The 27,650-nt window shown below is 38.7% G+C and overlaps 1 protein-coding gene across 1 annotated transcript in view; it reads left to right on the top strand.

Annotated features, from left to right (window-relative positions):
* Nucleotides 1-27,650, top strand: part of PLA2R1 (phospholipase A2 receptor 1) — a 136,925-nt gene that overhangs the window by 13,069 nt on the left and 96,206 nt on the right. Inside the window, 8 exon segments of the mRNA XM_055122305.1 lie at nt 6,938-7,324; nt 7,545-7,718; nt 13,020-13,193; nt 14,830-14,943; nt 16,009-16,152; nt 23,073-23,267; nt 26,112-26,149; nt 26,151-26,270. Of these exon segments, the coding sequence (XP_054978280.1) occupies nt 6,938-7,324; nt 7,545-7,718; nt 13,020-13,193; nt 14,830-14,943; nt 16,009-16,152; nt 23,073-23,267; nt 26,112-26,149; nt 26,151-26,270 (1,346 nt within the window).

Here is a 27,650-nt window from a genome sequence, read left to right as displayed (position 1 = left end):
AAATCATTGATCAGTAGATAAGAGAAAGCAAAACTTGGATAGCTGGGAAAAGTCAGTTCATTTCAGGGAAGAAGTTGTTCACTTCCAGATTGGTTTCAGGGCAGAGATACTTCCCCCTTATCTTGTGTAATTCTTCTTGCCAGGAACATACAGATTTAAGAAATGATACGGAGACAGAAGCATGGTGAACACAGGACCAAGTGTGTGGGTGGATGGAGTTGAAGAGGTTCAAGCTCAAGGGAATTTGGGAAGTATTAGCAAATCTACTTCTAATTGCTGCTTCAAAGCCAATACTCAATAGACAAGAGTTGATTTGAGTGAAACAGGTTTATTCAGGTAGCAACCTCAGAAGATTGTGGATTTGTTCCCCAAAACCATCTCACTCTCAGCAAGATTTGGGGTTTATATTATAGGAGGCAAAGGGTAGTGAACTAATCAACAGTGAGGAGAGGTCCAATCATGTTATTGTCTAGTTGGAATGTGTGGTTTATGATGAGGGATTGTTTCTGGTAAAAGCACTGAAATAACAATCTCTGCCTTTTGCCTGTGTGATAGCCTGTAGGGATTTCTTTTCTAAGTAACTGTGATTGTTCTCTCCCATTCATCCATGACTGGCTCTTGGTTTAACATTAAACACAAACTGTTTGAAAACACTTCTGTTTAAAGAAACAGGCAAATCACAGTCCAACGAGAAGGTAGTAAGAAGTTAGTGAGAAATTCTAAGAAGTAAATATGTGGAGAACAAGATAAGGTCACTGTATGCTGATGGCAATTATCAAGCTATATCTTCCAAATAGTTTCCTATAAACACTGCATTTTGTGGGAGCCTTGCTTTTGAACTTTTTCTTCAGTTTTCTTAACTGCACAGAGACCAACTTTATGTGAATGCCTAAAGTATGTGGCCACCATAGTGATGTGATTTGCTGAATGCCAGAAAGCCTATTGCTAGCCCTTAAGTCTGCCACTGATATTCTTTAGACTTTGTTTCATTATTTGTTTCAAATATTTTTGCTAAAAGAATAAAAACTTGGGACTGGAGAAATAGTACAGCTGGTAGAGCACTTGCCTTGCATGTAGCTAACTCAGGTTCAATTCCCAGCACTCCATATGGTCCACAGAGTATCAACAGGAGTCATCCATGAGCACAGAGTCAGGAGTAGCCTCTAAGGACCACCAAGTGTGCTGCCCCCCAAATAAAAGTTCTGATATATATTTTCTTTTCTTTTTTTATTGTTTTAGGTCACTTGGATTTCTGTTTATTTTTGTTTTATGTATGTGTGGAGCTTGAAATTAGGGCCTAACTGCCTAACACATTCAAAGCATGTGCCACCAGTCATATCATCAGTTTTTATCACTTGTTTTTAAGGGGGTATTTTAAATTTAATTATAATTTAAATTTTCTTTGGGAATTATGGAACTCTATTCATTTTCATTTCATTAACTAGGAGAATTCCTATAATTCCAAAACAAATAGTTTCAAGGGACAGTTATTTGGGCAAATAGTTACTCTTTCTGGGGCTGAAGCTATAGCACAGCTGGTAGGACATTTGCCTTGCACGCAGCTGACCCGGGTTAGAGTTCAAGCATCCCATATGGTGCCCCAAGCACCACCAGGAGTAATTCCTGAGTGTATGAGCCAGGAGTAACTCCTGTGCATCGCTGGATGTTACCCAAAAAGAAAAAAAAAGAGAGAGAGACTCTATCTCTAGCATCCTACACAGAACATACCACAGGGCCCATACCCCAGGAATACTTGTTGGATGGACAGATGGATAGATGGATGGATGGATGGATGGATAGATGGATGGATGGAATAATATTCTACATGCAATTAGTTAAGAAACAGCATAAAATTAAGTTCAACATAATTAAGGAAGTACTGTTCTCTACTTTAGAAAACACATGTCCCAGCAATACCACTACTGGGAATATACTCCGAAGAAGCAAAAAAGTATAGTCGAAATGACATCTGCACTTATATGTTCATCGCAGCACTGTTTACAATAGCCAGAATCTGGAAAAAGCCCGAGTGCCCGAGAACAGATGACTGGTTAAAGAAACTCTGGTACATCTATACAATGGAATACTATACAGCTGTTAGAAAAATGAAGTCATGAACTTTGCATATAAGTGGATCAACATGGAAAGTATCATGCTAAGTGAAATGAGTCAGAAAGAGAGAGACAAACATAGAAAGATTGTACTCATCTGTGGAATATAAAATAACAGAATAGGAGACTAATATCCAAGAATAGTAGAAATAAGTACCAGTAGGTTGGCTCCATGGCTTGGAAGCTGGTCTCACTTGCTGGGGAAAAAGGCAGCTCAGATAGAGAAGGAAACACCAAGTAAAATGTGGTTGGAGATCCAGCTCGGGAAGGGAGATGCGTGCTGAAAGTAGACTAGAGACTGAACACAATGGCCACTCAATACCCCTATTGCAAACCACAACACCCAATTGGAGAGAGAGAAAGATCAAAAGGGAATACCCTGACACAGAGGCAGGGTGGGGGGGGGGAGATGAGATTGGGGGGAGGGATACTGGGTTTATTGGTGGTGGAGAATGGGCACTGGTGGAGGGATGTGTTTGTGAACATTGTATGAGGGAAAAACAAGTTCTAAAATATGTGAATCTGTATCTGTACCCTCATGGTGATTCACTAATTAAAGAATAAAATAAAATAAAAATTCAACAAAAAAGAAATTTAAATGAAAAAATAAACATACACATCATTCTATGGAGCCAAATAGTGGTTATAAAAATTCTCTCTTCTTTAAAGGGAATGAGGGATCTGGGGACACTGGTGCTGGAAAATTATCCGGGTGGAGGGATGGGTGTTGGGACACTGTATGACTGAAACGCAATCATGAATAATTTTCTAATGCTCTATCTCATGGTGATTCAATAAATAAATAAATAAAGGAACTGAGGAGTGCAACCACTGTCTTCAATGAATTTTTAGGTGGGAAAAAACATAAAAATTAGCTTAGAAATTACTTTTAGAAAATCAGTTTTTCTCCTCCTAAACTTATAATTATGATGGGAAGTATAATAACATTTTGCTGCAAAGAGATTTAGTAGTTCTGGCAGTACTTCATTAATCACTTAATCAGTGTTCAAGCAGAACTGATGCCCTTGACATATATAATCAATCTTGATTCCTCCCACATTTGATTTTCATCTTTTTTGAAATCTTACTATAGACACTAAGGTTTGGTAGTTTATTTTTACTTTACATTTCTCTTACCAACAACCTACATGTGCATTTACTAATAATCAGATTACTGATGCCGATGGTGGGATTCCCTAAGTCCTTTTCAAGACAATTATTTTCTCTTGAGTGAATTTATGGAGATTAATGGTGTTAGGATTAGGATTTATTATAACGATGGGAAAATGGGATTGGATCATTTCTTTAACCTAGCATAACACGGTATTCTTTTGGAGGTGGCAGGTTAATTTTTTTGGTAAGCCATAGCTTCTTATTTATAATACGCTTTGAAGAATTTACCCAAAGGCACATTATAAAAGGCACTAAATATGGAAATATAATAGCACCCCAAAACTGAACAATTTTGAATTGAGTTTAATCTAATGCTTTCTGCTTTGGAAAAACATTTTATAATCACTGATATGATAACAGTGCTGATTCTATCACTCCTTTCCTCACAGAACTTAATAATTTGGACATTTAAAACATTACTTGGGGCTGGAGCGATAGTACAGCAGGTAGGGCATTTGCCTTGCACGCAACCGTCCCGGGTTTGATTCCCCCCATCCCATATGGTCCCAAAGCACTGCCAGGAGTAATTCCTGAGTGCACGAGCAAGGACTAACCCCTATGCATCGCCGGGTATGACCCAAAAAGAACAAAAAGAAAAAAGAAAGTATTCACCCCAAACTTTTTGTGACATATAAATTCTATTAGATATATACACAATACCTATTCATGCATCAACACACTACTTTCATGATCATGTATTTCTTCAAAGATACTGCAGGGTAAGTTTCATAGGTAAAGCGTATGAAAGATGAAAAAAGACTCTTGGTGCTGGAGCGATAGCACAGCGGGTAGGGCGTTTGCCTTGCATGTGGCCAACCCGGATTCAAATCCCAGGATCCCATATGGTCCCCTGAGCACCGCCAAGAATAATTCCTGAGTACAGAGCCAGCCAGGAGTAACCCCTGTGCATCGCCCGCAGGGTTTGACCCAAAAAGAAAGAGAAAAGAAAAGAAAAGAAAAAAGACTCAACTGCACATATAGTTGAACAAATGATGCAAGGATTTTGTTATCTGGTTTCTCTCAAAAACATATTTTCTCTATAAAAGGTGATAGTATAATATTCCAGGATTAGTAGCACTATAGACTGTAGCACTGTCCTCCCATTGTTCATCAATTTGCTCGAGCAGGCACCAGTAATGTATCCATTGTGAGACTTGTTACTGCTTTGGGCATATCAATATGCCACGGGTAGCTGGCCAGGCTCTGCCGTGCGGGCAGGATACTCTCGGTAGCTTGTCAGGCTCTCTAAGAGGGATGGAGGAATCGAACCTGGGTTGGCCACATGCAAGGCAAATGCCCTACCTGCTGGGCTATCGTCGCTCCAGTCATCCAGGATTAGTAAAAGTTTAAAATGTATATCCATTATGCACTACAGAAACAAAGTAAAATAAACTTTTGTATATACTATTATAAACCAATGTTACTTCAATCTAATTTTATTTCTAAATATCAGTTTTGTGTGAGCTGTGAAATAGCTCAAAAAGCTGCTTGAGCTGCAGAAGGCCCTGAGTTTGATCACCAGCACTACATGGCTCCCTGAGCACTGCGTTAAAGGTCCTGAACATGTATTGGTATGTCCCTACTTAACCCCCAGCATGACTGGGTCCTAAGTAGCATCGGCAAGTTGAGCATTGAATGACTGAGCCAGCACAGCCAGGCTGATTATCACTGGGAGCAATCCCCAGGTCCCTGCACTGCTTGAGAGGCACTCTATATATAACCAAATAGAAACTTTAATCGGGAATATATTGCAGTTATGGAGTGAGGGCTTATCTGTAGACTATAAGCCTTGCATGGTGTAAGGCCTTTGGTTCTATCCCTGGCAACACACACACACACACACATTGAAAAAAATCAGCTTTTATATTAATAATAGAAATTTTTATTTATTTATTTATTTATTTTATTGAATCACCATAAAAAAATACAAAGCTTTCAGGTTTAAGTCTCAGTCACATAATGATTAAACCTTCATCCCTTCACCAGTGCACATGTTCCACCACCAAGAACCCCAATATACCCCCCTCCCACCCATCACCCACCTAAGTAGCTAATGATCTTCACTTTATTCTCTCTATACTTTGAATATATTCAATATCTCAATAGAGAACTCACTATTATTGTCCAGAATACTCCCCCAACAATCAGGCCTGCTGAAAAAGCATCATTTAATAATTTATTTTCATTGCTGAGAATGAAGACTCTATGACTCTATGAGCTGTCAGCACATTTATTGTTTTCGAGTATTTACTGTACCTCCATGACATTATTAGTTTACTCAGTAATACTTCAGAAATTAGACTTGAAGAGGTAGGGGGCAATGCGAGGAGATGGTGGGAGGGATGCTGGGAACATTGGTGGTGGAGAATGGACACTGGTGGAGGAATGGGTACTTGATCATTGTATGACTGAAACTAATCATGAAAGTTTGCAAATCTGTAACTGTATCTCATGGTGATTCATTTTTTAAAAATTTTTAAAAAAAGAAATTAGACTTGAGTTGCACCTTCCAACGTACTGTGAGAAGTTGAGTTCATAGCTGTATAATACCTTCCAGGCCTGGTACCTGAGGTAAAGTCAGGTAACAGATATTCCCCATCAGATTTTTCACAGGAAATTTCTACTCCCATTCCTCCCAATCTACCCCCACCCAAATGTCTTCTGACTCCAAGGGTAGCTGAGAGGAATATTTAGTACGAGATGAATTAGATATAGAGGATTCTCTGTATCTCCTTGTGGTTGTGTGGTTCTGCCACTCCCGTTGTTCCTTTCCTGATGCAAGCACTGGGCCTCAGCTAGTCCTCTCTGCTGCTGCACATCACACCCAACTGTGCTGATCCTGCAAAGAAATCATCTCCAAAATGAAAGTCCCCACCTCTGCACTTCTGAAAAACCCAGCACAGAAGGCAAACAACAGCAAGCATTTGTTCTCATTAGCGTGGTCTCACGAATCAAGGCCTAAAACAACACTTCTCTTATAACATTAGGGTTTTTTTACACAGTTTTGATAGTAAGAATTTTTACTTCAATAGCTCTTAATTCAGCTACCAGTGTCCCTAACATTAAAGCACTTGTTTGAATAAAACCACAGTGTCAGAACCAGAAAGGTAATACAAGAGTTAAGGCACTTGCCTTGCATGAACCCAAACCTGTTTGATCCCTAGCACCACATATCGTGCCCTGAGCACTTTCAGAAATGATCCCTGGGCACAGGACCCAGGGTAACCCATGAAAACTGATGGGTTATGCTCAAGAATTCAAAATCAAACTAACCAAAAAGTGTCGCCATTCTGGGCACTGAATGTCCATCTTCCTATTCCCCATCTCTAAGATTACACAGTTATGGTGAGCTCCTTTTCTATCAGCTCCATCCTGCTGGGATAACAACACTCTCTATTACTGTGTTCTCATGTAGGTCTCATATCAGAGACATTATCAGAGGTCTCACATCATCTATTCCAAATCCGTATGTGTTTCCCAAGAAACGCCTCTAGTTTTTCTAGCTTGTGCAAACTAAGTCCTTTCAGTGGACCGACCCATCAACTCCAAATGATCATCAGTGGTGACATCGAAGATTTGACAAATATATTGGGAGCTTGTGACATTTGCTAGTTATATATCAAAATTCCACACATCTCTGTTTTCTATTTCAGATCAAGGAATATTCATTATTCAAAGCGAGAACCTCAAGAAGTGCATTCAGGCAGACAAATCTGTGCTGACCCTACAAAACTGCAACCCATCCAACAAGAACATGCTGTGGAAATGGGTTTCAAACCACCGTCTCTTTAACATTGGAGGTAGTGGTTGTCTGGGCCTGAATTTATCTAACCCTGAGCAGTCACTAAGCCTATATGAGTGTGATTCCAACCATATCTCTTTGAAATGGCGCTGTAACAGGAAGACCATCACCACCAGCCCCCTCCAATACATGGTCCAGGCAGAGGAAGACAACACACTCGTGGCCTCATTAAAATATCGTCATAAGTGGATTTCCTACATGTCTAATGGTGGAGGCATTTGCGAATACCTACACAAAGGTAATACAATAAATTAAAATACCAGCACTTCCTTCAAACTCAGCACTAAACTGGCGCTTTCATATGAACTGGCAGTAAGGGCCTGTATGGTCATTTTGGTGACAAAAAGTCCTTGCCCAGCATAGGTTTCCAGTCTAAAAGAATGCATTCACTGTATGACAGCATCAAAAGATAAATCTGGCATAATGTTCCTTTGATGTTGTATTTTCCTTTCTCCTAGATGTGTACACCATCAAAGGGAATGCTCATGGGATGCCATGCATGTTTCCCTTTAAATTTAACCACCAGTGGCATCATGAATGTACCCGGGAAGGAAGGCAAGACAACTTACTGTGGTGTGCCACGACAAGCCGATATGAAAGAGATGAGAAGTGGGGATTTTGCCCAGATTCCAGTAAGAATAAATTCGAGCCTTCCCCATATGCTGTGAATGAATCAAGGATGATTAGAAAGTTATCTGTATCTAAAGAAAAGCCCTGGGATTGATATATTGAAGTCTGAATAAGTACTCTGATTCCATTTACCCAGATTTTGATTTTGTGTTTGTTTTTGCCTTGAAAAGACAATCCTGGTATACATTTATACTTCCCTTTATGTTCAAATGATGTTAATTAGTCATTCTTCATTAAGCCTGGTGCATAAGGATGCTTTAACTGGAATCAAATTATAATGCTCTGTGATCTCATTAATCCTAGCTTCTGGGCAGAATAGTTCAAAACAAGTCTGCATACATATAAAGCTTAGTTATCCATTCAATCCACTTCCTCTTGTGAACTGCTCATTTTTCTCCATCCAAACTGCTTTTCTTGTCCACTGCCAAATCCAAGCATCAGCTGGCCCCTTGATGATCTTTTGAAAATTGCAGTTGCCCTCATTATTTCTCAACAGTGAGTTCTCATCTTTCTTGCCTTTCCTTATTGCTTGATTTCTAGCTTTCCCCCTCAGAATCCTTTTCTTTTCTTAACTTGATTTTCAAGGTCTAGGGGCAACTGCAGTGTTCAATCTTTTTCAGAGAGTTCAGAGAGTTTCGGAGTTTTTCAAAGTCTCAGAGAGAATTTTTTTATTTGATTTTTATTTAGTTAAAAAGTTTCCAATGAGGGGGCTGGAGCGATAGCTCAGCGGGTAGGGCGTTTGCCTTGCACGCGGCCGACCCGGGTTCGATCCCCAGCATCCCATACGGTCCCCTGAGCACCGCCAGGAGTAACTCCTGAGTGCAAAGCCAAGAGTAACCCCTGTGCATCGCCGGGTGAGACCCAAAAAGCAAAAAAAAAAAAAAGTTTCCAATTAAATATGTATATATATATATATTCTACTTTCTAAATTTTCTGTCATCTTGTTTTATGTGAGTCAGAAAGTGTAGCTTTTACAGTTTCTACATCTTGCATGTCTACCTTACCTCCACATACCTAATAAACTGCAGTGAACATTTTGTTCATTGAAACATATCATTCATTGGACAATTTGAAACAAAAATAAGGTTTTACTGAAGAATTTGATTTTTTAAGTAACCAGTAAAATTGTTTCCTAATTGTTACCTGTACTGCATAATTGTTGCCTGTATTACATAAGGAATAAAAAAGACTATAGGATTTGAACTGAAGCAGCCTGAGATTGGAGTTCTTCATTTCATTGATGAGCACTTGAGTATCAGTTTCATCTCCATAAAATGATGTGTATGTAAAGGCTATTTCCTGGGACCAATTCATGTATGTAGCAATTAGTTGGTGTAGTAAAGTATCATAGTACCTATTCATGTAAGCGTTAACCAGGATTAGCCATCAGCATCAGCATCATAAAGCCTATCTAATTTATCCTCGCATCATGTTTCTCTGAATTACTGGTTTCTCTTCTTCATTATCTGTCAATACAAGTGCTGAATATCAAGAGTTCTATGACTTAGAATACTCTTCTTGAAGACCATGGCATTTACTCGGAATACAAAACAGACAGATTTGTTCTAGGTCAGAAAATGCAGACTAGAAATATTATAGGATCACCTGGGAAATGGCTGAAAGTGTTTATCTGGACCCCTGTCTGAGATTTCCAGTGAGTACAGATCTAAGCATTTCTGACAAGTGGACCAAGTGTTCCTTTTAGTCTATAGATAATTTCACACAACGTGCATCAATATGCAGGGTTGATATTAAGACATTTAGTAACCAATATATTTGGATCTTTTGAACAATTCAAGTGGAACTTTTTAGGGATGGAAGAATTGGTGCCACACCTAGAATGTGCTCAGAGTTTACTCTTGGCTCTGTGCTCAAAGATCACCCTTTTAGGGGCTTGGAAAAACATATTTAGAGCCAGAGATCAAAACAGTGTTGTCCACAAGCATCTAACTCCTGTACTATCTCTCTGACCCCAAAGTGAAAATATTAATGTGGGGATTAGAAACTTTGAAGCCTACTACTGGCAATACACTGTAGTTGCTGGCAAGTGAAGATCTATGCAGGAGGGTGACTTATAGGGGAGACAGGGAAGTCATGAGGAAGAAGAGTATAGTGGAGACTTGGCATCAAGGTGTACTTAGGACGGCAACTATTCACCAACTAGAATGAAAACACTTTATCACCTACTAACTCAAGTCATCAGACTTCTCTATGGAAATATGAATGTGTATATTTGTTTGAAAATAGACTCCGTAATCCCTTGGGATTCTTGTATCAGATGTCATTTTATTTTGTCATCTTTTTTTTCTATTTCTATTTCCAATAGATGTCACTATTAAAAATAAATAAACAGGGCCAGAGAGATAGACCAATTGAACTAATTAATGACCCTCTTAACTGGCCAAACCATTCATGCTGCTTCCTACAGACCATACTTTTAAAATTTGAAATGCTGAAAAGTTCCCATGTAAAAAAATATGAGAAGCAGAAGCAGAACTTTAACTTTGTTCGACTCACTCCTTACTGTCGTGTGCTAAGTTTGCTCAGATATCACGTTTTGACATAACAATTTGAGTTATGTTGGCTACCAGGAACCAGGAGTAACAAAGGAAGAAAACTGGAACTGTAAGTTAGCCCTGTACAAATAAAATTTGCTCTCTCTGGTTTGGTAAAGATCAGGAGAACTAGAATCTGGCAAGTTGTCAAGCAGCAGAAGCCTTTGGGTTGCAGGAAGCAGAATGAATGATTTGGCCAGTTAAAAGGATGGCACTAACTGTACAAGATGTCATTTTTATTTTGTCCTCTTCTCTTTCTATTTATCTTGCTTTCCTTAAGTTTCCCTGGTAAGAGACTTATCTTACCTTGTCCACTTTCAGTCTTGGATCCTTCTGTAAATATATATGTCAGTCAGGAAACTATAGATAACCCGAGTTGTAAATGTGGCTTAATGGATTAACTCAGTTCTGGGAAAGCACATTGCAACTAGACATGAAAACCAAATTTTCTTATTTCCAAGAGAATCATCTAAGTATTAAGGGAAAATAAAAGCAAGCAAAAGGGATTTGAATGTCAAATAAGTGTGAAGTACTCAATTAAAAGAAAGCTCTTTCTTTACTATAGTTCTTCTCTGAGCCCTTAATATGCGAGTGTATGGTTTGAATTTCTCAGAGGATGCTATATATGCATTATTTTCCTGGTTCTGATGAGTTGACATTTGAAGCTGTTGCTCTGCAGATTACACTGTGGAAAAGGCTGTTCTAGATGTCAGCAACATTTTCTCACTGATACTTAGGACTGGCTGTGATACTTATGTTGTAACATGGTACATGCTTCCTACACTCAAAAATTCTTTGGCTTAGTTTACTTTCAGGTGATTCTTGTAGTCTGTAATTGTACTTATGGATTAATGTAAAATTTAAACAAAAAGGCACTAATAGGTCTTCATTTTCCATTATTTCAATAAGCTTAAGATTTCTCCTTTTCCTTTCCTTTTAATTGTTTTACCAGTGGCTGGGTTTGTCATATTTGGTTGTTGTGCTTGAGCACTTTAGTCACAGTGCTCAATGGGGATGCTATGCTTTAGTGTTTACCCACACTTGAGTGCAGTGTGCTGGGGATTGTGCACTTCAGCTGCTGCATCTGATTATCCCACATGGCATGCAATGTTACCTGAATTGCACCCTCCTGTGGGGAATGCCAGAGATTAAAGTCATGCACTCATGCCTACAAGGGGAACATTCTACCCAGGCCTAGATTTAAGGTTTTAGGCCCACATTAAGTACTTTGTTAAATTTATCCTTTGTATGCGGGACTTTGTGACTGAGAACTCTGGGTTCAAAGGGACTGGGAATGGAGATCTTCCACCTGTATCCCCCATCTCTGGTGACTCAGCAGTCACACCCATAAACCACCTTTGGCTGGTGCTAAATAATCTCATCATCAACCACCATCTAGATTGCATGTTCTTCTCTCCCAGAAGGGAGAATAATATGATACTCACCATAACCATGCCGCCGGAGCCCAGGCCAAGCTGTTTCACTTGGGGCGCCCCAGAGGAGGGCTGATGAGACTCCTCCCTGCCCCAAGGGACCCAGCCCTGGCAGCCAAAAACCTTCAGAACTCAACTGCCACTCTGCTCAAGGCTGCTCTCCACAGGCTAAAGCTGAGCCTCACCCACGAGTGAACTTATTCCGGACCACTCGGCTGAATTCCTGGCCAAGCAATGCTTCATGGGACACACCCTACTCATACTCCAAGAGTATATATATATATATATATATATATGTGTGTGTGTGTGTGTGTGTATGTATATATACATATATATTACAGATATATATATATAAAAGCACACAAGGCTCAAACTTTAACAACACGTTAATGATCTCTTATAGAAGGCCTTAATGACGCCTGTTGAACAATCTTCACACTCTTTCCTCTAAGAATACTTTTTTGTAGCATTTTCAGAAATTTTTCATAACAAGCAATAAAAAATAATTATTTCATGACATCCTCACTTGTTTGAACTGAGAATCAAAAAACTGGAAGTAAGTGTTGCTGATGACATAAAAAAAATTATTTCAGTTCTGCTTTGGGACAGAAATTGGGGTTCAGGATGGAAACACCCTAAATATGGTGGTAGGAAGGTGTAGTGGTGGTAGGATTGGTGTTTGAATATTAAATGTAATAAAATATTGTGAACTACCTTTATAAATTAAAAAAATAAAAGTAAATAAATAAATTTAACCTTTGAGGGCATTATGTAGTCCTTGACCAATGATATATATGTGGATTAATTTTTCTGTCTTTTAATTTGAAAGAACTTTCTTAAACCAATGGTGTTCTTGTTGACAATGTTTATTTGAAAACGTGTGTTCACTACAGCAATGGCATTGGATTCTTCCTTCTAGTATTTTAGTATCACAGCAATAGCATGTTTAAACATTTGCACCTATCTTAGTCTTAACATTTTTAATTCAAATATTTTTCAAAATAACATTCTAATTGCTTTTCTAAGAAATAAATGTTGTTTTCACAAAAGTTTTACTTCTATTGTTATTTCTTAAAATTATTTCTATTGTTTTCCCAGAAAGTATCGGAGCTTCTTTATCAATAATTTCTTGCATTTCTTTTTACCTTAAAAGAGCTATGGGATAATAATTTGGAAATTATCATAGAAAACATATCAAGGATAGATTAGGCTCTAAAGTTTTAGAGTCGACATGTTAAAAATATTGCTATGTTAGCAGATTGATGTATAGATAAAATAAAATTGTGGTTAATGCTTTCATGAACTTTCTTTCCAGCTTCTGTAGAGGTATTTTGTGACACTGTCTGGAAAAAAGATGCCAATTCACACATCTGCTACCAGTTCAACCTGTTTTCATCTCTCACCTGGAGTGAGGCATATTCTTCATGTCAGATGCAAGGAGGAACTTTACTAAGTATTGCAGATGATACTGAAGAAAATTTCTTACGGAGTAAGTAGGTAGATAATATGCATTCATATTAATTAAGACAAAATAACCATTGCTGATAACTACATTCGTATATGCAGAGATATATTCTGAAAAAAGAAGTTCCTTGGATAATACTTTTCTTTTGTCAATATGGTCCAGACATGCGAGGATTCTTAACCCTAATCCTAGGGAATCTCATTTGTGCACCCAGTCCTGTGTTTCTCTTTTTCTCCCTTTTGGAAAAGAGAAGTTGAAATTCCAACAAGAGACACAGAGTGTTTATAGCTTTAGAAAGTAGATTTGGATTTATGATCTTCTGAAGATATTAGCTATTAAACTTCCATTGGTAAATAAAGAAGCAAAATATTATTTATTACTCCCTGTGTGCCAAGTGTATAGTAGGCCTTCTGATAAGTATCAAAGAGCTTGAAATCTAGTTGGAAGAGCAAAGCACATACTTGTTCACTAACAGATAAGCAGTATTATCAAAAGGCTTGTGCTAACAAGTTGGATCTTGTAATTCACCTAGCACCAAAAATCCCTCCTATTTCTTTTTTATAGGTTAAAAGTTAGTATGAAGATACATAAGCTTTTTTAAAATTTTAGAAAAAATTTGAAGTGTCTCAAAATCAGCCACTTTCATTAAAAATTACTTGCAATGAAGTTATTAACACTGTTTAAGGGGGCCAGAGAGATAGTGTTGCCCCCGGAGAGATAGGCAAGGTGCTTATCTTATACATGGCTGACCTGTTCTACCTCAGTATGTGATATAGTCCCTGCATGAGCTGATCTTGAAGAACAGAGTCAGGAGAAAGGCCTAAGCATGGGTTGGTATGGTGTAAAATCAAATAGTAAAGTTTCTGACATTTCTCATTTTATTTTACCTGCAGTATGCTTATTCTAGAATAATTTCTAAATTCTAAGTATACAAAAAGAAAAGACACACACACACAAAAAAAACCCTCACTAATTTCACAGTTCAGACATTTCTGTGTTTTCTGGGGAGGGTGGACACCACATAAATGCATGCTTATTTACATAGTTTTTGTGAAAGGGGAATCAAATAAAAACTGTTGAGGGTTGGTACACAGTGCCAAGGACCAAAATGCTGCCTTCCTGGGTTCAATCAGACCTCTACCACTTTTAAGTTGAGCTACCTGGACAAGTAACTGAGCCTCTTTGCTTCAGTTTCCCTCTCCACCAAATGGAAATAATTCCTGCATAGCACTATGCAAGTGAAGGCTTAGGAAAGGGCCTTGCCCAAACAACAAATACTCAGTGTGTGTTAACTATTTAACAACAACTTGCACGCAGCTTAGTAATAGGCTAATTTCATTTACTGACATTGAAGATCTGATCATGTCTATAGGACTAGCTCTACATCATTATTCTTAATAGTTGAATAGTGCAACATAGCAGTGAGTGTCCTCTTAATCTAATCTTCACTATTACATAAAGAGAAATAAAATTACTTAGTGTGCTTTTATCTTTTGTTCCTGACACAAACCATTCCTTCACATACCTTTAGGCTTTCCTCAATTGTTTCTAATTTTGTAAAAGTGGGTTCTCTGGGTTGGAGAGAAAATACATTTTAAAACTTTTTAAAGTAGTGACTACTTTTCTGAAGGGTTGTAACAGTCATTTCTCTACATTTCAGAGCACTTAAGCAATGAAACAGTGGAAGTGTGGACAGGTCTGAATCAGCTGGATGAAAGTGCTGGCTGGCAGTGGTCGGATGGGACAGCTCTCAGCTATCTGAACTGGAACCCAGGTACTCCAATTTGCTCACCTTCAACAAGTAGTAACATTCCACAGATTCGAAGAACAGTATTTTCCCTGTGTTAATTTGTGCGTGTGTCTGTCTGTCTGTCTGTCTGTCTGTCTGTCTGTCTGTCTGTCTGTCTGTCTGCCTGTGTTGTTTTGGGAGCTAGACTTGTCAGTGCTCTGGGCTTATTCCTGGTTCTGTGCTCAGGGATCTGGTGTTCGGGCACCATGTGCGGATGAACCCAGCTCGGCTGCATGTCAGGCAAATGCCCTGCCCATTGTATAATCCCTCCAGCCTCAAGCCTTGCTATTTTAAAGGTGGTTGAAAAAACATTTCTAAAGCCTGTCTGAATTGCCGTATGGAATATTTTATTGAAAAGAATGGAAACCGGGGCTGGAGTGACAGCATAGTGGATTGGGCATTTGCCTTGCACGCAGCCGACCCAGCTTCGATTCCCAGCATCCCATATGGTCCCCCGAGCACCGCCACGAGTGATTCCTGAGTGCATGAGCCAGGAGTAACCTCTGTGCATTGCTGGATGTGACCCAAAAAGCAAAAAAAAAAAAGAAAAAGGAAACCAATAAAGATAACTAATTAAGCAAAGTTTTAGTAGGATTGGGTCAGAGTCAGTATTCTAATTAGTTGTTTTATTACTACCATTTTCTTTTATCATAGGGGCCACACCTGGCAGTTTCCAGGGCTACCTGCACTAATCCAAGCGATGCTGAAGGGGCAGGGATGGGCTATGATACAGAGTATCAAAGTCAAAGCTCTGTATGTGCTAACCTTGGGTTCAAGGCCTTGAACTATCTCCCACACCTCAAGTCAGTTGTTTTAAAAAGAGCAATAAATTGAAATATATATCTCTGTTCTAAAACAGTAAAATATGCCATTGATATCTGGAGAATCATATCTTAGTCATGCTTTAGCTGCAAAATCATGTAGCATATTCTAGAATTTATTATTTATGCCATAGAAGGACGATTTCCTAAATATTAGAACTCCACAGGACTCTATTAAAGTAGCCACTTTTGCTTTTAACATTAAATACACACATATTGTATTTTTCAGAAGTAAGTTTTGAGCCATTTTTTGAATATCACTGTGGAACATTTAGTTCATTTCTGCCAAATGCTTGGAGAAGTCGGGATTGTGAGTCCACCTTGCCTTATGTATGTAAAAAATATCTAAAACACACTGATCATGAAGTGTCTGGTAAGTGCTTTTATTTTAAGTGGTTTTTGTGAACTGCCTACTTGTCCCTATATATTCAATGTACTCAATTATTTTTGGCTATTAATTCATATCAAACTTAGTTAAAGCTGTTTTTACATTTATATGAATAAATGTAAATATTACCAAATAATATTTGTTATTCCAAAGTCACCATGAATTTAACAAATGAATTTAAGACATTATGGGTCCTGCTTGAGCTAATCGATGAATAACGGGATGACAGTGCTACAATGGTACTAAAAAATAAAGTATAATCACCTAGGCATAAAAAATATTTTCTCCCTCTAAAAATTTACATTTTAGTCATCATGCATTAGAAAAACAACATTCACTACTTTCTCTATTGTAAGCTTGAGTTTTATTTATGTCTACTCTAGAAATAAAATATAATTAGAAAATAGCTTCATAAAATTCCTACTTTATTGATATCCTCTTACACCTTATATCTCTTACTAGCAATATAACCTCCACCTTAAAGTGGAAGTAGGAAAATAGAGGCAAAGTAGGAAACTAGAGGTAGGAACTCTGAGTGGCCCATTCTAGGTGCTGGGCAAAGATGAATAGGCTGTAAATCACAAAGCTAGGACAAGAACAGAAAAAGTGAGCAAGTCTGGTCTGGTTGCTTGAGGAGGAATGGAACTGGACCACAGAAACAATTAGTAAGTATCTGCATGGAACTTAGAACAAATGAAATTAGTCACTGATTGTATCAAATCTGTATATATTGCAACATTGTGAATGTTAGACGAAAAAAGTTTCCCTAGATATGATATTATGTATACCTAGCCTTAGTAAATTCTTTATGAACTTTGTTTAAGGCTTAACCCGTTTTGAAGTTAAGCAGCTCAAATCCACATTCATAATAAAACTGGATTGCCTCCCTCATATTCTTGGGTATTACCTATAACTTGGTCAGAATTCTATGATATAGTGATATTCAAAATCTTTGCTAATAAGGCTGGAGCTATAGTACAGGGGGTAGGGAGCTTGCCCTGCATGCAGCCACTCAGTTTAATCCCTGACACCCTATATGGTCCCCTCGACTGCACCATGAGTGATACCTGAGCAGAGAGCCAGGAGTCTGCTCTAAGAACCGTCAAGTGTGGCCCAAAAACAAAAAACAAGACCACGAAAACCAAAAACCTTTGGTAGAACTAAAAACTAAAATACCTAATTATAATCTTGTACCTGAAGTCTAATTATTTGTTTTTAAGATCTATTACTTCTTCTTAATGTCTGTGGTTATTAATGTCTTGACTCAGAATTGAGATTAAAAATAATGTTTTAAAAGAATCATTACCAGCTTAATTAGAAACAGCTTTCTATTTAAAATAATAAGCTACATTATCATGTAAAAATATTATCCCTTCCAATTAGTCTTTAAATTTAATTTTCCATTAAGTAGCTAAGCCTAAGGGTGTTGTAGATATGGGGTGAGGCAAAATGAAGCACCTTGCCATTTTTTTCCCTTTTTTTTGAATCACTGTGAGATACACAGTTACAAAGCTATTCATGATCAGGGTTCAGTCATATAATATTCAAACACTCTTCCCTCCACCAGTGCACATTTCTACCACCATGTCCCCATTTTCCCTCTGATATACCTCCCCTCCCCGCCTGTCTCTATGACCTTGTAAAGATTAATTAATTTTAGAATGCACTGTTGTTACTACTGGCATCATTGTCTTTTTTTCTCTCTCTCTTTCCCTTTCTCTCTCTCTCTCTTCTTACATCTTCCTTCATTTTTTCCTTCTTTGTCTTTCTCTGAACCCTCCTGCACTGTTTCTGCCATCCTTCACCTTTTCTTTTTTGTTTATTTTCCTGATTTAGTAATTGAGGCCAGAAGACAGTTAAACCAAGCTTGTTTGAATCATATACTGTTGCTTCAAGCTCAACCATCTTTTGATGCTCTGGTTCAAAATCCTCAAGCTATATTTCCAGGAATTCGAGTTTCTCGCCTGACTCTGCCTTTGCTTGTCAGAGAAGTTCTACTTTAATCCTTTTATCTTTAGAACAAAGTCTAAGATTCCATCTTTATGGTAATATTTTTTTGGAGGGGTTGGTTTGGTTTGGTTTTGGTTTTATGTTTGTTTTGGGGCCACACCCAGCTGTGCTCAGGGCATACTCCTGGCTTTGTGCCAGGAATCATGCCTGGAGGTGCTCAGAGGACCAAATGTGGTGCCAGCAATGGAAACTGGAGCTATGAAAACCAAAAACTTTTGGTAAAACTAAAAACTAAAATACCTAATTAGTAGCACATAGCTTACCACTTGCCCTGGATCCACCCAGTCCCTCGTCAGGACCCTGCTTTTAGGAGTGGTGGGAAGGGCAGCTGAGGCTTAGGTCGAGAGAACAGATGCCCAGGAGGAAAATATCATTTAGTCAATTGACTCCCAATTTACAAAAGCATAGCATTTACTGTCTTCCTGTGCCCATACAAAAATGACATTGCTCTAAATAAACTATGCAAAGGACTTAAGGAGAAGACGAAAACAATATTTACAAGTCAACATATCACAAAGAAAGAAGTTACAAATGAACACAGAGGAATGGGAGCACTGTGATGGGAGTAACCCAAATAAACCTAAGTTACATGCAGCAATGTTATCCTTACAACTCAGCATGATACTCTCCATATCCATCCATTTATAAGCGATTTTCATAACTTAATTTTTCCTAACAGTTGCATAGTATTGCATTGTGTAGATGTACCATAGTTTCTTTACCCAGTCATCTGCTCTTGGGCATTCAAGTTGTTTCCAGATTCTGGCTATTGTGAATAGTGTTGCAATGAACACAGATACGAAAATGGCATTTCTGATGTGTGTCTTTTTGGATCCCTGGGGTATATTCCCAGAAATGTTATTACTGGATTACATAGAAGCTCAATTACTAGCTTTTTGAGGAATGTCCATATTATTTTCCAAAATGGCTGGACCAGTTGGCATTCCCACCAAAAATGAAGGAGAGTCCCTTTCTCCCCACATCCATGTCAACATGGTTGCTCCAGTTCTTTCTGATGTGTGCCACAGAGTGGCACAACCAAAACATCTAAATGAAATGATATCTCATTGCTGTTTTGATTTGCATCTTCCTCATGATTAGAGATATAGAAAATTTTTTTATCTGCCTTTTTTCTGCCTGTCTTTTAAAGTCAGCCTGCTGTCAGATGAAACTATTTCCAATAGGTTCCATTTCTAATAGATTATTTGTTGTTTGTTTTTGGCTTTGGGCCACACCCAGTGGTGCTCAGGGGCTACTTCTGGCTCTGCACTCAGAAATTACTCCTGATGGTGTGCAGGGACCATACAGGATGCCAGGGATCAAACCTGGATGAACTCTGTTCAAGATAAGCACCCTAGTGCTATACTAACTCTCTGGCCCCCCATTTAAAATAGACTCTTAACTTTAGTTAAACTGTATTATTGGGTATGCTCTTACTGGGCACTACCTCTAATCCCTTTGGGGAATCAAGCCAGTAAGATATACATTTCTTTCATTTTTAATTTATTTTATTTTATTTTTTGGTTTGGAGCCATATCTGGTAATGCTCTGGGTTACTTCTGGCTCAATCCTCAGGAATCACTCCTAGGGTGGTCAGGTGACCGTATGGGATGCCAGGGATCGAACCTGGGTCAGTCCCATAATTTCTTTTAAATAACAAAAATATAGGTTGAAGAGATTGTACCACGGTTAGGATGCTTGACCCAGGTTCAATCACCAGCATCCCATATGGTCCCACAAATCCTGCCATAAGTGATCCCAGAGTGCAGAGCCAGGAGTAATTCTTGAGCACAGCTGGGTGTGACCCAAAACAAACAAAAATAGCATTGTATTATTTATTTATTTATAGTTATTTTAATGAATCATCGTGAGATACATTTACAGACTTACAGACTTTCATGATTGCGTTTCAGTCAAACAATGTTCAAGTACCCACCCCTCCACCAGTGCCCATTCCCCACCCCCAATGTTCCCAGTATCTTCTTCCCACCCCCCCTTCCCACCTCCTGCCTCTGTTGCAGGCACAATCCTTCTTACTCTCTCTGTCCTTTTAGATGTTTTGGTTGGGGCATTGTATTTATATATAAATATAACCTATGCACAGTTTCCCATACACTTCTTTTAAAATTTAAGACATTATGATTTACAATGGGCTGGAGCAATAGAACAGGTAGGGCATTTGCCTTGCATGCAGTCGACCCGGGTTCGATTCCTCTGCCCCTCTCAGAGAGCCTGGAAGAGTATCTCACCCACACGGCAGAGCCTGGCAAGCTACCCGTGGAGTATTCAATATGCCAAAAACAGTAACAAGTCTCACAATGGAGACATTACTGGTGCTCGCTCAAGCAAATCGATGAGCAATGGGAGGACAGTGACAGTGACAGTGAATATGCCAACACCACACAACTAAGTATCTGCTTCTTCCATCCTTTTTCCTGGGGCTCCCTACTGGCCAGCCCTTGTCCCTTGCTCTTGGTAAGCTTAGTTTTGTAGACTAGTTCTCAAGTTCTGTTGCTTTTGACCATTTTTATTCTCTTAGGAAATTTTATTTATATCCCATATATTATGAGAGAGATCACAAACATTCTGTTTCTTACTCACTTCCCTCAGCATAATACTTTCCAGAATCTATCCACGTATCAGTAGCACTGCACTGTAGCACTGTTGTCCCTACCCACTGTCATCCCTACCCACTGTAGCAAATGCCCTACCCACTGTGCTATCACTCCAGTTCCATGTAGCAGTAAATTGCATTATTTCATCGTTATTTATAGTTAATTAGTATTCCATTGTGTATATATAGCATAATATCTATATTCAGTCATTTGGTTTTAGTCATTTGGTATGTTTTCAGATTTTGGTTATTGTGAATAGTGCTGCAATGAATATAGGAATGGAAGTGTCTTGCATATGCTTTAAATCATTTCTAGATTGCTTTAAATTTCTGATGCAATGGAAGTGCTATCTAAGGAGTTGTCATGCTACATTGTGAAGGGCATAATTACAAGAAAAATTGTCTTTACATGTTCAGTACAAATGCAGACATCATAGGCCGAACTGCAGAATGGTTGTTTCCATCTATCATTAGTTCAATCTCAGGGATTACACGAACCCACAGATATGGATGATCTATTGTATATAAAACACTTGTAATATAATATAAATTGAACTTCACAGTACTATAAAATATTTAAAAAACTCTAACTGCTAAATTTTATATCTAGCTCTGTGTTTTATTCATCTCAGTTTCTTAATAGCGCTGTCTGGGGCACTTAACTAGGCCCAAGTTCATAAACATTTCCCTCTTTTAGGGCCAAAGTGTGACTGAACTAAATTTTGTGTTCTTGTTATTATTGTGAGTTTCACCTCAGCATATCTATCTGGAACTTTGGAATAAGACAGGGCTTATCACTCACAAGCCTCACGGCGTACACAGCACACCCAGGGCACAGGGCAAGGTCTCATATAGATAGTGCGAACACAGACCTCAGATTCTGCTATTATTGGATCCAACATAGGGCATCTGGAGTCTTATGGGTTACTCTTTATTAGTGATTTTAAATGTAAGAGAAATGAAAACTGAGGAGAAAGTGAGCAGTCAAGTCATCAGTTACCTGGGTTTACCAGACTTTTGAAACAGGGACCTTCCTGTGCACAGCAGCCTGGCTTGTACTTAGTTTTGTCGCTAATACTGTTTATTTGAGATGGATGTATTTGAAGTACATTCAATAAAAATGATTAATGTCAGGCATTGAAACTACAGTTTGAAAACCCCATTGTTGGGCTGGGGAGAGGATTCTGCAGTCAGTGACACTGTAACTGTCATCCTGTTGCTCATCGATTTGCTCGAGCGGGCACCAGTAATGTCTCTCATTGTGAGACTTATTGTTACTGTTTTTGGCATATCCAATACGCCACGGGTAGCTTGCTAGGCTCTGCTGTGCGGGTGCGATACTCTCGGTAGCTTGCCAGGCTCTCCAAGAGGGGCGGAGGAATTGAACACGGGTTAGCAGCGTGACAGGCGAACGCCCTACCACTGTGCTATCGCTCCAGCCCGGTCAGTGACAGATGCTTTGCAAATACCAGGACCTGATTTCAAACCCCAATACCACATACTCCCCAAGAATCCTTTATTTTATTTATTTATTGTTAAAATTTTTATTAGTGAATCACCGTGGGGTACAGTTACAAACTTATGAATGTTCATGTTTGCATTTCGTTTACATCCCTTCAATAGTGCCCATTCTCCTCCACCAATGTTCCCAGTATCCCTCCCACTGCCCCCAGCCCAACCCCTACTACCCCACCCTGCCTTTGCGGCAGGGAATTCCCTTTTATTCTCGCTCCTGTTGGATGTTTTAGTTTGCAGTAGAGGTATTGTGTGGCTATCATGTAAACACAAGCATCCTTTAAGTGTAACTCAAACACCATTATGGTGGCCTCAATGGTCCAAGGCACCACAAAGAAGACCTGAGAATCTCCCCATCTTTGGGTTCCTGAATTGAACTATCATGCCCAGTTTGATATTCTTGGAGTTCCAAGAATTGCCATGGACTGTCCCTGACTACTACATAAGAGGACACTATGCCCCCAAAACCTAATTGTCAGACATAATAAATCTGACTCTCTAATAGGGTTATATAACCTTACCAACTCCTCGTCTTTTTAGCCTTGGATATCTTGCTTAGAGACTGAAGTGTTAATATTTATCAGATCATAGATCATCTGCTTCTCAACTCTAAAGACCTGGAATTCTGAAATAGACTTATATGTCACATGTTGCTGTATTTCAAAACTTTAAAGCATTGCTATTTATATGAAGGGTACTAGGTACTGTTAAAATACTTATGGAAATAAATTTGGTTTCCTGTTGTTTTATTATTGTTTTTAAAAAGATAAAGATGTTTGGAAGTATCATGCTACCCAGTGTGAGTCTGGATGGAATCCCCACAATCGTAATTGTTATAAACTTCAGAAAGAAGAAAAAACCTGGAATGAAGCTTTGCATTCTTGCCAGTCCAATGGTAGCACATTAATGGATGCATCTTCATTAGCAGAGATCGAGTTTCTCATAACCCTCCTTGGGGAAGGTAAGTATCAATTGTCTCTAATTTTTAAAGTATAATATAGTAACTATATATTAGTGGAGTTGGAAACAATTAAGCTATTTAAAGGTGACGATGGCATATATATCTGAAGCTTCTAAATAATTTTTTACAAAGGGAAAGAAATCATCATTTTTTACATGACACATATTCAGAAACTTTGTAAAATCAGAAAACTTTGTAAAATATGTACCATAATTATATTTTTTAATGTGCGAAGATCTTTCATTTTCTGAAACTTCTAAAAAAGGTTAACCTGTAATTTAGATCTATGGTCACTAGATAGCAGTAGTGTGATGTAGTTATAAAATCCAACTAGTAAGGGAAATTCTTTAGACAAATGGAACCAAATAACTTTAGCCCATTGAAAAATGGGAATGTATTTGTCCATACACCTGCCTGTACTTGGGTATCAAATCCAGGGTTCTTGCATGCAAGCATAGTCTCCAAGTATTTGAGCCTTTTCTCTGTCTCAGGTGCAATAGTTCAATGGGTTATTTTCTTTTTCTTTCTTTATTCTTTTTTCCTTTCTTACAGTGATTCCTGGGATTAAGCCCTGGGCCCTACACATACAAGGCATGTACTATACTGTAGCATTACACCCCCATCTTAATTGAATTTGCTCTTGATAGTGTTCAGGACACCAGGTCATTCCAATAATCAAACTCAGGCTCCTACAGGCAAAACAAATGCTCTAGCCAATTGAAACTCTCCTTCTATCCCATGGTGTATCACTGTATCACTGTCATCCCATTGTTCGTCGGTTTACTCGAGCGGGCACCAGTAATGCCTCTATTACACTCAGCCCTGAGACTTTAGCAGCCTCTCCTTACTCGTCTTTCCCAACAAGTGGAGGGTCTTTCAGAGTTAGAGAAATGAGACCTATTGTTACTGTCTTTGGAATATCTAATATACCACAGGTAGCTTGCCAGGCTCTGCTGTGCGGGCAGGATAATGGTATCCCATGGTGTAGTAGGTTTAATTCATGTGCCATGTTTAGTAGTTCCAAATTCTTACATTTCCATTCAGTTTTAGACCATCATACTATGTTGCTTCTGCCTCTCTCAGATATTAAACAGACTACCAATGGAAAATATTGTATCACTGACTTACAATAATTAAAAGTATGCTCTATCATCCATAAAAAATAAATGCTAGTTATTATTTTATAATGATTTTAAACCCCATAGCCCCCACTGAGGTATTTGTTAGAGTGAAAACAAGAAGTCTTCTCCATCACTTTCCCTCAATTTTTTGCATTTGGGGTTAAAAGAATCCTGTGACTGTCTCTAACTCAGTAGGAGCATATAAACATCTTGCTCACCCTGCTAGAGTCTTTTTCTCCTGGCTGAACTGTCAAACTATGTTTACTTTTCCAGCAACCTTATTGCTCCCATGTGAATGTTTCTAAGTGTTTCTGCTCCTCTTTTTACTCCTTTTGTTATGAGGAATCGGGGTGGGAGGGATGGGAATGAATTTCTAAAGTTAGACTATCATTAGAAGCTTAATTGTTTGGTCCAGAAACAAAACAAAACAAGAAAACAACCTTTTCCTACCCTAGTAGTCTATGTTGCATACTCGATGCTAAAGGAAAACCAGACTTTTAAGATCTACTTTGCATCTACTGGAACTAATTATTGGTCCAGAAATCCAGCTTGCTTAAACTTTGCCTACAGTATTGGCTTAATGTTTGGAACGATAGTCCAGTGGGCAAGGTGCTTGCCCTTCATGCAGCTGACCTGATTTAGATCCCCAGCACTCTATATGGTCCCCGAAACCCCATCAGGAGTGTTCCCTGAGCACAGAGCCAGAAGTGATCCCTGAGCACTGCCAGACATGGCCCCCAAACAAAAACAACAACGAAAAACAAACAATGCATTGACTTTAGTTCACACTGTCTCTGTTAGGGGTAAGTATCAAGTATATCCAGATAGTATAAGAAAAAAACAATTTGAGCAGATATTTTATAATAAGACTTAAACCGGTTTTATTGCATGAAAAAAATAGATGAAATCACACCAAGGTAGTGAGTTTTGGTAATCAACCCTGTCCATTATTTCCTTGGCAGATGCTAGGGGTTTTTTTTTCATTTTTAAATTTTATTTTCATAAAGTTGTTCACAATAATAATTGATTGCATTCAATCTTTCAACATCAGTCCCACCACCATTATGCCTTCCCACCACCATTATTATTTTGTATTGCTTGTAATGAATTGCATAACATGTTTGTAAAGGTCTATCTCACAGTGATTCAACAAAAAAGTGAAAAAAATAGTATATGATGTCACATGGTAGCAAAAGAGGCAGCATACTCTTGGAATTCTGAAATTTTAAATAATTGGGGTTCAGAGACATCTCTGAAGTGAGCTGCTCAGTTCCGAGATTTATTTGTGAGTCTCTGGATCATGTCCATTAGTGCGCTTAAATGGCACTTGTAGGCAGTTTGTGGGTGTGATAACCAGGACGCTGGAAGGGCTGGTAGGTGGGAAGGGGTCGCCCATTCTGGCTGTTTGAGGCCTGGAGTTTCAAACACTCGTCCAGCACACCGGGATTTTTCAGCAGATTCATTCTCTTGTGTGGGGAGCTCTGGACAAGCCTGTGAAGATCGGCCGTGAGGGTGGCGGCGATTGAGTTCTGGAGGTTTGTGGCCACCAGGGTTCATTTGGAGCAGGCAGCGGGATGACACCTGCTCCCATTTTAGGCCCCCCGTGAAATCAGTCAGGTACATGGTCCAGAGACATCTCTACAGCGAGCTGCTCTCTTCTGAAATTTATTTGTGAGTCCTGATACTAGTTTTCGTATATGTAATATACATTTTTCTCTTACAGAAAATGCCTCTGAAGCATGGATTGGTTTGAGCAGCAGTAAAAATTCCAGTTTCCTTTGAATGGGCTAATGGCTCCTCAGTCACCTTTACTAATTGGCACACACATGAGCCCAAAACGTTTTCAAATAGAAACCAGCTATGTGTCTCAGCTGAGCAAACTGTAAGTTTCACGTGTTCAATGTTCGCTTTGATGGACTTGCACTGAGTCATCTGTGGCAGTCCATGTGCCAGAGACATGACTGTAGCAGGGATCAGGACAAACACAGACTCTGCTTCAAATGAGGCGTCTATGCTAGTCAGTAAACATGTACACACAGAAGGAAATAAATGTGGCAACTGTAATTATGGAGCTAGCTCTGTGGAAGTAGGGGATATGAATAAGAAACTTAGACCACCTGCTTTAGACACCCTTCACAGGAAGCTCTCTGAAGAAGTGTCTCTGAACGCAGGACTTAAGGGAGAAAGACAGGTCTTTAGGAGTGAGGAATGAACATTCCATTCATAGGGCAAAAGCTAGATCAAGGCATGTCATGTTGTATCACCAAAACGGAAGTTGACACTGGTGGTGGGATCAATGTTGCAATATTGTATGTCTAAAATTCAACAATGAATAACTTTGTCTACAGCATTGCTGTAGACAAATTACAGTGCTTCAATAAAACAAAATGTGGAAAGATAACAAAGGAAAAAAGAAGAAGAAAGAAAGAAAGAAAGAAAGAAAGAAAGAAAGAAAGAAAAGAAAGAAAAGAAAGAAAGAAAGAGAGAGAGAGAGAGAGAGAGAGAGAGAGAAAGAAAGAAAGAAAGAAAGAAAAAGAAAGAAAGAAAGAAAGAAAGAAAGAAAGAAAGAAAGAAAGAAAGAAAGAAAGAAAGAAAGAAAGAAAGAAAGAAAGAAAGAAAGAAAGAAAAGAAAGAAAGAAAGAAAAGAAAAGAAAGAAAGAAAGAAAGAAAGAAAGAAAGGAAGGAAGGAAGGAAGGAAGGAAGGAAGGAAGGAAGGAAGGAAGGAAGGGAGAAAGAAAAAGAGAAAGAAAGAAAGAAAGAAAGAAAGAAAGAAAGAAAGAAAGAAAGAAAGAAAGAAAGAAAGAAAGAAAGGAAGGAAGGAAGGAAGGAAGGAAGGAAGGAAGGAAGGAAGGAAGGAAGGAAGGAAGGAAGGAAGGAAGGGAGAAAGAAAGAGAGAAAGAAAGAAAGAAAGAAAGAAAGAAAAGAAAGAAAGAAAAGAAAGAAAGAAAGAAAGAAAGAAAGAAAGAAAGAAGGAAGGAAGGAAGGAAGGAAGGAAGGAAGGAAGGAAGGAAGGAAGGAAGGAAGGAAGGAAGGAAGGAAGGAACAAGTGGACCATCGAGGAACATATAGTGAGAAGACAATAGGAAACCAGATGAGAGGTGAGGTTTAAGGATACAGGTAAAAGAAACCATTAAGGAATTCAAGGAAAAGAGGGGAATGATCAGATATTTGTTTTTTAAAGTAACTGTGCTGCAAATTGGGAATAGGTTGGAGAGGAATAAAAATGGAAGCAGAAAAGGCAGAGTGGAGACCATTCTGGTGG

The sequence above is a fragment of the Sorex araneus genome, chromosome X (genome assembly GCF_027595985.1).
Source record: "Sorex araneus isolate mSorAra2 chromosome X, mSorAra2.pri, whole genome shotgun sequence".
NCBI lineage: Eukaryota > Metazoa > Chordata > Mammalia > Eulipotyphla > Soricidae > Sorex > Sorex araneus.
Note: the sequence above shows the minus strand (reverse complement) of the source record. Positions and strands in the feature narration are given on the sequence as shown.